Source organism: Solanum tuberosum, unplaced genomic scaffold (genome assembly GCF_000226075.1).
Source record: "Solanum tuberosum cultivar DM 1-3 516 R44 unplaced genomic scaffold, SolTub_3.0 scf00141, whole genome shotgun sequence".
Classification (NCBI taxonomy): domain Eukaryota; kingdom Viridiplantae; phylum Streptophyta; class Magnoliopsida; order Solanales; family Solanaceae; genus Solanum; species Solanum tuberosum.
The window spans coordinates 506,740-517,054 of record NW_006239075.1 but is presented as its reverse complement, the minus strand read 5'-3'; the positions used below and the strand labels follow the sequence as shown (position 1 = coordinate 517,054).

Genomic DNA, 10,315 nt, shown 5'->3' with positions numbered 1-10,315 from the left:
GTCCGTACATTGGTTACTTGATGGACGTACCAGATTAAGTCATAACCTCTATAAATTGGTCCTCCCTCCACCCATTAGGGTTACCACATATTCTCTACATTAATTCCATCGCTGACGGTTGTGGTAACATAAAGTTAGGGCAAGGAGGTAGAAATCAATTTACGACTAACGCTTTCGCTTCTCTCTGTGATGATGTCCTCCGCACCAGGTATGTGCCCCTAACAATCTCTATGTAAGATTATCGTGTTCAAGATCCTGAAAGTATTTAATCTTACATGTTAGTGAAAATTTTCTCCACCACTATTAAGCTAAAAGAGCACCCACAACTTTAAAATCTTAGATTCGCCACTGACTAGATCTCGCTCTCTCGGCCCCCTCCCTATCTCACTCGCTTAAGTCCCTATTTTAATGTATCCGATATTTGATAACAAAAGTATATGTGTGTATATATAGGTGTATTTTCCTTAATATATGATAGAACATTTTTAATTAATAATAAAATACATAATTATTTGAAAGTATATATAATTAATACATAAAAAGCAAAAAGCTGAAAGACAATTTGGACCATAGACTTCCAATCATAATAACTAATTCTTCGTAACAATCAAATTCTCCATACACGACTCTCAAGAAGGTAAAAATTGGGATGACAATGGGGCGGTGTGAAGGGGGTTGAGTTTAACGCGTAAATTTTTTACTTTGTCCCGCTCCGCATAGCAATTTTTTTCATTATCAATCCGCTCCGCAGAACAATTTTTTCACTATCAACCTTCCCCATCCCGTTTCGCATAGACCTGCCCCGCATAAATTTTTTAATATTTTCTTTTGCTAGTTAAGTTTGATACTAAAAATAAATTCATTTTTTATTAAGTTGTATTAATTTAATAGAATATTGACTTAAAAATTTATTTTTTAGAGGTCAATTGGGAAACATGTAAGAAATTGTATTATTTTTTATTGAACTATTTTCATCTACTATCTTGAATATTTTAGTAGTTTTAAAGATATTATCTTAATTAATAATGTTCTATCACTCTTATAACATGTAAAAAGTTAAAATTAAGTTTGAACCCACATAAAATCACATATATCCGTCTCGCACAACCCTAAACCCGCCCCGTCCCTCGTAGCCTTAATCCTCCCCGCCCCCGCGTAGCATTTAAACCCACGTAAAATCAAATATACCCGCACCCCGCCCCGCCCTGCCCCGCCCCGCCCCGTCCCGCATTAGTTAAAAAAAACCAACTTCAACCTGCCCTGCACAACTTTAAACCCGCCCACCCCATTGCCATCCCTAGGTAAAAGAAACTTTTACCAGTCACGGCCAATAACATAACTATTCCCTCTATTCCTTTTTATTTGTTCAATTTTAACTTTTTATTTATTCCTCTTTACTTGTCATTTTTGACAAATTAAAAAAAGGCAATATTTTTTACCTATTATACCATTAATTTATTTAGAGAGATAATATTTTTGAAAAATGTAAAATATCTTTAATGAGTAAATTATTTTTTTATTTCTTTCATTAATAGGGGTAAAAATAAAAGATGAACAAAGTAAATAGAAATAGAGGAAGTAACATTTTTCATTAAGTCATAGTCAAGGTGCTTCTATCCAGAAATTTTTCTTTAAATGAAAAATAAGAGCAAAAAGTCAAAAATTTGTAATTTTAAGGTACAAATCAAAGATCATCTCAAAATAGAACAATTCCTTCAAAAACTTCATGTATTGGGTGATATATGAAGAGTCAAAATAGAACTACCAAAAACTTAGCAGACGTTTTATCATATTTCATTGTGAAAATAGAAAAAAGAATAGTTTTTTGTTTCTAAAGTGAAAAATAATATTTAAAAATTACATGCGTTTGACCATAAAATAAATTAGAGTTATTTTTTATTTATTTTTTATTTTTTTAAAAAAGTAAAAAAAATTCCTGAATTATATTACCGAATATAATTTTCGTAGTTCAACTCTAAAAAAATTTAAAAATTCACCTAGCCCAATGCCCCCTAAACTTAGGGGAAGAATTTGGGCCTTTTGTAGGGCTGGATACAACCAAAAAATTGGCCTAACCGAGTTTTCTTATTTTTTCGGTATTTTATATTTTAAAAGCTCAAATAATTAGTTTAGTTACCTGACACATCTTTTTGTAACTATTCTATTCTATAGTAATAAATAATAATTTTTCGTCACAACAATCTATATTTTATTTGAAATCGAATTTCAAACTATGTTATGTAGTATATTATTGAGAAAAAATCAAATATATACTTGTATTATTAGAGATAGTTTAAATATACTATTCGTATATTTTGGGTTCAAATATATCCATTCCATCATACTTTAAAGATAAATATACCCTTTCATTATACTTTGAAACAAATATACTTTTTAATTTTAACGAAAAACAAATGTCAAACTTAGAATTAAGTGACCCACTCCTAATTTAAAATACTTAATTTCTTCAGAAACTCACCCATTTAACCAATTATCGACCCCGACCCATATTTTTTCTTTCTATCTTCTTCACTTATGTGTCTAGAAAAATCTATTTTGCAATATTTAAGAATATATTTACTTTAATCAAAATAACAAAAGATTTTAAGTATTTTAATAAGTTGATTCAAAATAAAGTACTAAATGGAAAATAAGAGATTTTGAATTTTTGATTCTTTCTTTTTTTAGTATAAACAAAGAGATAAAACAAATAGCATTTGAGATGAATCAAATGATTTTTTTTTATGAATAGGAAGAAGAAATAAAATTTCAAAATTTAAAAGGAAGAAAATAATTAAAAATTATCTATCAATGGCTAAAGAATCTCTATGGATCTATCAATTTTTTCAATCATAAAAGAGAACAAAAATGGGTCGAAAAGGTTAAACGGGTAGGTATATAATTTCTTTTTGGATATTTAAAAGTATAATAATGGGTATATTTAGACTATTTTTAATAGTACATAAATATATTTGATTCTTTTCTATATATATATATATCCAAATTGCTTTTAAATTATGTGAAATAAACCACTTATATCCTTCACTACATTATACAAAAATGATCTGCTGAATTGAATAGTGAAAATGGCATGAAAAAATGATGTTTGCCTCTTAATTTTTAGTGGATTGAATCTATAGCAAGAATGAGTTAGGGTTGAGTTAAAAGATGATGACGGTTTGTATAATGTAAAGTTGTGAACTCAAAGTCATAGTGAAGTATGAATTGAAGGCTAAATGATAAAGACATAATTAGTAGTAAGATATTGAGATTAATATTTAATAGTTATGTATAGGTAAAAGTAGTAAAATATTATAGTCTTAATGAGTTATCGGTTTACCCAATATTAAAAACCAAACCGAATCGATAATCCAATAATTTTCTTTTATAAGACCATTAAAAAACCGTTAACCTAATAACAATAAATCAGTAACACTTTTTTCAATTCGATTTATCGATCTGTTCGATTTTTGCACACCCCTATAGTTGACAAACTTAGGTGGCGGAATTAGTGCCATGTGGCTTGCCACATCACAACTATTAACTTTGGACGGTATTTACGACCTCGTCAATTAACATCAAGGTATTTTTAATCCCAAAATATATCGGAGGCCGGAGGGTATAAAAGGATAGTAGCGGCGCTTAGGCTATTCCTTAAACCCTTGGTGTAGTCTTCTCCTTTGAACTCTTTGAAACCCAAAACCCAAAACCCTCGCCTACCAGAGAATGAACAAAGAAGGAAGAGTTGAGGAGGAGGAAGAAGAAGAACAAACCTTCGAAGAATTGGGACTTGACCCTCGTCTAATCCGTGCTTTAACCAAGAAAACTATCGATAAACCAACTCCAATTCAGCGAGTTGCTATTCCTCTAATCCTCGTAAGTTTACAATACTTTCATCCTCTTCGCAGTTTTGTTTGTAGAGCTGATTTCATTGGCTATGGCTACTTTTATTATTTTTTAAGGAAGGGAAAGATGTGGTTGCTCGAGCTAAGACTGGTTCTGGAAAGACATTTGCTTATCTCCTTCCTTTACTTCACAAGCTTTTTACTCAGTCATCTTCAGTCAAGAATCTTGCTCCTACTGCATTGATTCTTGTACCTACAAGGGAATTGTGTCAACAGGTTGAAACTTTTTGCTATTATTTTGTTTTTTTTTGTTTTGAGTTTGTGGGTTTGTTTTATTTGTGTTTGTTGTTGTTCAGGTTTGTTCGGAGGCTAATTCGTTGATTGAACTATGTAGAGTGCAATTAAGGCTTGTCCAATTGACAAGTTCTATGTCTGTTTCTGAATTGGTTGGTTTCTTTTGTTCACAATTGTTCGGTGATTACTAAGTTTTAATTTTTATGGGTATTTGATAAAGTGATGATTTTTAATGATCTTTTGGTTTCAGAGAACTACGTTGGCGGGGCCTCCGGAAATTGTTATATCTACTCCTGCTTGTATACAGACATGCTTGTCAAATGGAGTTATTCAAGCGAAAGCTGTTCAAGATTCTCTGTCCATTCTCATTCTTGATGAGGTGTGTTAGTTTATGTAACATTGTTCCTCTGAACTTCTTCTAGTTGAAAGACTTTTTGCTGATGTATAATGAGTTGCATTGTTTAAAATCTAATGTTTTGCTGTAAAGGTCTGCTTTTGTATGGTGAGAGTCATTGGTTCATATCCAATATAAGGTGAAACTTACTAGATACAATTGACTCTGGTATCTGATAAGGTTTATGACCCACCTTTAGTAGTGATAGTTACTTTTTGATTTCATATCTTTTCTATTTCATTTTTAAATTTGAATGTTTGCATTAGAATTGGATTGTGTTTGATTGTATTCACCCGAAAGGACATGAGGTTGAGAATTATGTTTCTGTATCAGGCAGATCTTCTTTTGTCATATGGATATGAAGATGATCTGAAAGCTCTTACATCTCATGTACCAAGACGTTGCCAGTGCCTTCTGATGTCTGCAACCTCAAGGTATGCTCGCCTTACTATATTCACATATATATGTCAAGCAAATTCGCTGATTCTTCCACTGTCGCCTATGCTGGTTTTCTCCATCACAAAGTTCTTGATTTTTACCATCTCACTTCCCATCTTTGTCCCCCATCTCAAGGTTTGGATATGAACTTTTTTAGTCGTGTTAACATTGCAGTTCTGACGTTGAAAAGCTGAAGAAGCTTATTTTACACAATCCCTACATCCTAACCTTGCCTGAGGTGGGAGAAACAAAGGATGACATTATCCCAAAAAATGTTCAGCAATTTTATGTAAGTATACACCTTCAATAGAAGTAACTGATTTAGTAGTCTGTCCTCTCTTCAACACTTTTTCATTGAGAATTTTGGTGCCGTCTTGGTACTTTATATAAATATGTTTAATTCGATAGAGTGATCCTCATACTTTTGGTTTCTGTAATACTTGACTAAGAAGCTGCATCTTTTGTGCTAAGGTGTGGAACTTAGGAGTCATCTAAATGGTAAATTATATGTTCAATCGTCACACACTTTTCAACCTTTTGTGATGGATAAGTGCCATATTATGACACTACCTTCTAGTAGGCAGAGGCATTGCCCAGGGCAGGACATTATTTTGTTTTAGACGTCTTATTACAACAACAAATATACACCTCAACAACTGTGTATTGTTGGTGTTCTATGCTATTGTTTTCTCTTATAGTTTCGTGTCTCTAACAACCACTTCTACTGTTTGTTCAGATTTCTTGTGCTGCTCGTGATAAGCTTGTCCATATCCTTGCCCTCTTGAAGCTTGAGTTGGTTCAGAAAAAAGTCTTGATATTTACAAATTCAATTGACATGAGTTTTAGACTCAAACTATTCTTTGAGCAGGTAATTATCATAGGACATGTGATCAATTTATAAATGTTGTACTATGTAAAATGTCATACTTATCTTATGAATACGTCTATTAGAAGCACCAAAACATCTTTGCCACTTGAAACTTCTTTGTTCTTCTCTTATTGTTATTATAATTATTATGTTATTACTTTTTTTTTAAAGCACATCTGTAGGAATTGTTGAAGTTAGTTCTGTTATACCTCCCAGTCTATGTAGATGACTAGATGGTGCAGCCCATAGAGGGAGTGTTTTTTTGTTTGTTTGTGCTCAATCATAGTTGAAAGTTGTTGGGAATCTTGGATCGGCTGGATGTGCAAAAGTGTAGCTTTGGCTTGTACAAAACCCAATAGCAGCCTGTTTCGCCAATATTCTAAAATCAGCTTATTTTGAGAAGTGCTTTTCAAAAAAACTACTTTTGGTGAGAAGCAGTTTGTATTAGGTTAATCAATTTAAAAGCACTTTTGATTAGCAGCTAGTGTTTGGCCAAGCTTTCAAAAAGTTCTTCTTAGTGTATTTTCTCATTCAAAAAAGTACTTTTGGTAAAAAAAAAATTAGCATTAGGAAAGCACTTATTTTCTCCCTAAAAGCTTGGCAAACACCTCCATTTTTAAAGATAAGCACTTTTAGCGTTCCCAAAAGCTTGGCCAAACTGGCTGCAGGTCTCTATATTAACTATTTTCTATAAGGCTACATTTATGACCTATAATCTTCTGGGTGCTTATAGGTTATTGGTCTATGTTTCCGATGCTATACTTACTGCCTGCCTGAGGTATTCCTGATAGTATTTTTGAAATCTGGGTTTTTCTTTTGCAGTTTGGGATCAAGTCTGCAGTGTTAAATGCTGAGCTGCCTCAGAGTTCTCGTCTACACATCCTTGAGGTCTGTCATATGAGTGTAGAATGCCAAGAAATGCACACCTGTTGTATGGCTTTTGTTATTGTTCAACCCTTCTTGTGAAGTCTACTATGGCACTAGTCTCATAATTTTCTTCTTCTAATCAGGAATTTAATGCTGGGCTATTTGATTACTTGATTGCGACTGATGAAAGTCAATCAGAAGGAAAGGAACAGGTTGATGATAAAAATGGCAGTGAGCAAAAAAAATCAAAAAGACATCGAAAGCATAAATTGGATGCAGAGTTTGGTGTGGTCAGAGGGATAGACTTCAAAAATGTGCATACTGTAAGTTTGTTGTGTTCTTTATGGAATGTTGTCCTCCATTTAGCAGCTGATGTTCTTTTTCTTTTATCGTTTCCCGTTGAGCCATTCAGTGATAGAGGATATACAACCAATTCTGAATAGAAGTTCTGGATTTTGCATAGACCTAATACTCCATATTCTCTTTATGGTTTATTTTGAACAGGTGATAAATTATGAGATGCCTCAAACAGCTGCAGGCTATGTACATCGAATTGGACGTACTGGAAGAGCATATAATACTGGAGCATCTGTCTCTCTTGTGAGTACTTTGAAGACATGTCTGAGGTCATTGATGAACAATTGTGATTGCTAGCATATAATTTAGTTGACTACTTATTGGATTATAGGTTCTGTGTTTTAATGTTGTTTGGTTTTTAAGTGTTGAACTGCTGATTCATAGAATTTCGCTCTTGGCATTAACAAATTACCCAAAGTTCTTATTTCATCTACTCTCTGAATTTGTTTTTCATTTGAGAGAGACATGACTTTGTAGATCATACAGGCTGGGGAATTGGTTTTATACATCTTCTCTAACATTACTTATTCTTCCTTTCCTATGAATTCTATTCCGACGAATATAGTAGAAAACTATGTTTTTTTCTGCCTTTATGACCATGTCTTTGTTTTGTTACAGGTTTCTGATGAAGAGACAGAAATATTTGAAGAGATTAAATCTTTACTGGGGGAAAATGAAGACAAGGTGTCACAGTTTATTGCCCCATTCCCATTGCTGAGTAAAAATGCAGTGGAGTCTTTGCATTACCGAGCTGAGGTAAAAGTTTCATCAATAATATTTCTATTTAAGGACAGTTCAATAGTCATTGTGTGATAAGTATCTATTGGGAGCCTAGCAGAGTTAGGAGTGTCACCTAGTCCCAGTCGCAGTGAACTTTGTGAAGTTAAGGTTATCAAGTGAGTGTCTTACAGAGGTATATAATGCTTCCTGCTTTAACTATCTTGAGCATGCTTTTTGTGAAAAGAAACAGACAAATATTTAGATGTTACATTCTGTTGTATAGAGCGTTTAAAAAGTGAACCTAATTGGTTAATCATGAATAAATTGGAGTTGTATGTCCAGATGCGCCAATTTGTAAATCAACAGATTATTAATAAGTCCATATTTTGTCAACCTCTTGATGCACAAGCATGCTTTGACTATACAAGAAGATCTATGCAGTAAAATTAACTTATGTGACTACTTTCAATAAGTTGGTTTACTGCAAGCCCATTACATTCACCGCCATCACCAGGATAAAAGGAAGTAAAGATATATATATACATATATTTTTACGGAAAACAGTTAACTTGAATTGTATACTGGTGCGCTCCTGCCGATTTCTTTGTTTTGGAAGTCTAGATAGCTTGACTGCCATCTTTTATATAGGATGTTGCAAGGAGTGTTACAAAAATTGCAGTAAGAGAATCACGGGCTCAGGATCTGAGGAATGAGATTCTTAATTCTCAAAAGTAAGCTACTCTTTTTATTTTTATTTTTATTTTTCTCCTTTGAATAGCTTATTTTCCAAGAATAACTGTCATATTTCCATCCAAAATAGGTGTTATTGTCCTCCTCATCCCATTCTTTTTTTGATAAGGAGTTAAGGACCTACCCATTGTTCATCACTTTAAGTTGTTTAGAAATGTGATGACAGCCTTATTGTTCTGATTCAGACATCACTCGAATAGTTCTTTCAGTTAAACAGGGGTGGTTACTCACTCTCGACTCTATGATGCATATCTGCTGAAAATTTATTCAGATTTCTTTGCAAGGAAATTCAAGATTTGAATGACTCATACTTCATCAAATGATTTGAATGTCTCATAATATGTTGAAGCTGGTGTAAACTATACCTTTGGGAAGAAGTTAAAATATTTGTCATATAGTTATTTTGTAGATTAATTGTTTGCTTTCATATAGTTATTTGTTTGTTATTATTCTTCACCTCTCTGTTAGGAGGCACTTTCCGAGCCTCTAGTTACTGTTTTATGATTTTTTAATGATTGTATTTTGGTGTGCTTGACTTGTAATCTGTATTAAGTACTTTTTCCGCTTGTCTTATCCAGATTGAAGGCTCATTTTCAAGATAATCCAAAAGACTTAGGTAATTAAGCTGTAGTTTGTGGGATGTACTTTGAGTGAACATTCTAGGACTCATTATATTCAAATGTTCTGGGCAGATCTTTTGAAGCATGATAAGATGTTAAGCAAGAAAGCACCTGCCCCACACCTACGTGATGTACCTGACTACCTATTGGATCCAACAACACAAGAAGCTAGCAAGATTGTGAAGCTGGCCAGAGCTGCAATGGGCAATACTAATCCATCTCGTGGCAAAGGATCAAAGGGAAGGTTCAAAAGAAGCAGAGACCCTCTTAAAACATTTTCAGCTGAGGTATACCTCCCCAACCTCTACTTGAACTAAGCTGTATGTGTTGGTGATTTTACAATCACGTTTTATCTGTGTACCACTAGAAATTGAACTAGCAAGTTCTACTACTCGAGTCTTGTCAACATGATGATATGATCGAATGGCTTCCTTGCTTGGTTAAGGAACGGTAAACTTGTGGATTGTGGGGTTTGGTATTACTGCATTATGTCTCTCTTCTTAATTCTATGTCAGAGTTATCAATGAAGTTCTGTTTATTCATATAGGTATGATCCGAGTCTGAACATGATGTAGGTACTGAAGGAAATGATTAGATAATCTTTTACTTTATCAAAAAGATCATATCTTCTTTTAACACAGCTATAAGAACTACAATCCTAGATAATTTGTGTTCTTGGCTTTATTATGGGCAACGTAGGCGGCTTGGTGTTTGATCTTTTATAAAAACATCTTTCTTTGATTGCAGGCACCTAAGCGAGCAGGGAAAGGTGGGATGAAGAGAAAGGTAAAAGATACTGATAATGGCCATAAACAGTAAAAGAAACACCCTGCCTAGTTGTTTGATACAAGGAATTGTAGTTTATACGAAATTTGAATTATTTATCAATCAATTTTTCTTGAATGCTTTCACTAACCCTAGTCCCGGGAACCTCTTTTTGTATTTCGTGAAGGAGTTCATCCACTCCTCCAACGAACATTGTTTTGAAAAAGGAGTGGACAGTCCTTTGTCCACGCTTGAACGGAGATTCACTACTCTTCAGGAAGAGCCTGAGTGAGAGATTGTCATCAACTTTGCAATATGTTGCCATTTGTAGACTAGTTGAGTTACATTTTGTTCCAATGTTCGTCCCACATTGAATATAATTGCCTTTTTTGGAATA

At 33.5% G+C, this 10,315-nt stretch overlaps 1 protein-coding gene across 1 annotated transcript; it reads left to right on the top strand.

Moving 5' to 3' along the window:
• Positions 1 to 3,647: 3,647 nt before the first annotated feature.
• Positions 3,648 to 10,315, top strand: LOC102593591 (DEAD-box ATP-dependent RNA helicase 16). The gene is made up of 15 exons (XM_006352935.2): positions 3,648 to 3,876; positions 3,963 to 4,121; positions 4,202 to 4,291; positions 4,390 to 4,518; positions 4,867 to 4,967; positions 5,146 to 5,260; positions 5,708 to 5,839; positions 6,662 to 6,727; positions 6,850 to 7,029; positions 7,211 to 7,306; positions 7,682 to 7,819; positions 8,432 to 8,514; positions 9,112 to 9,149; positions 9,226 to 9,440; positions 9,901 to 10,315. Exons 1-15 carry the CDS (start codon positions 3,727 to 3,729, stop codon positions 9,970 to 9,972), a joined length of 1,764 nt encoding a protein of 587 aa, XP_006352997.1. The 5' UTR covers positions 3,648 to 3,726; the 3' UTR covers positions 9,973 to 10,315.

Bases quoted from the DNA above. Each gene is read 5' to 3' on its own strand.
- LOC102593591 (XM_006352935.2), top strand. From the start codon at position 3,727: ATGAACAAAGAAGGAAGAGTTGAGGAGGAGGAAGAAGAAGAACAAACC. The intron at 5,261-5,707 runs GTAAGTATACAC...CTGTTTGTTCAG, and splicing joins AAAATGTTCAGCAATTTTAT to ATTTCTTGTGCTGCTCGTGA. The intron at 5,840-6,661 runs GTAATTATCATA...TTTCTTTTGCAG, and splicing joins TCAAACTATTCTTTGAGCAG to TTTGGGATCAAGTCTGCAGT.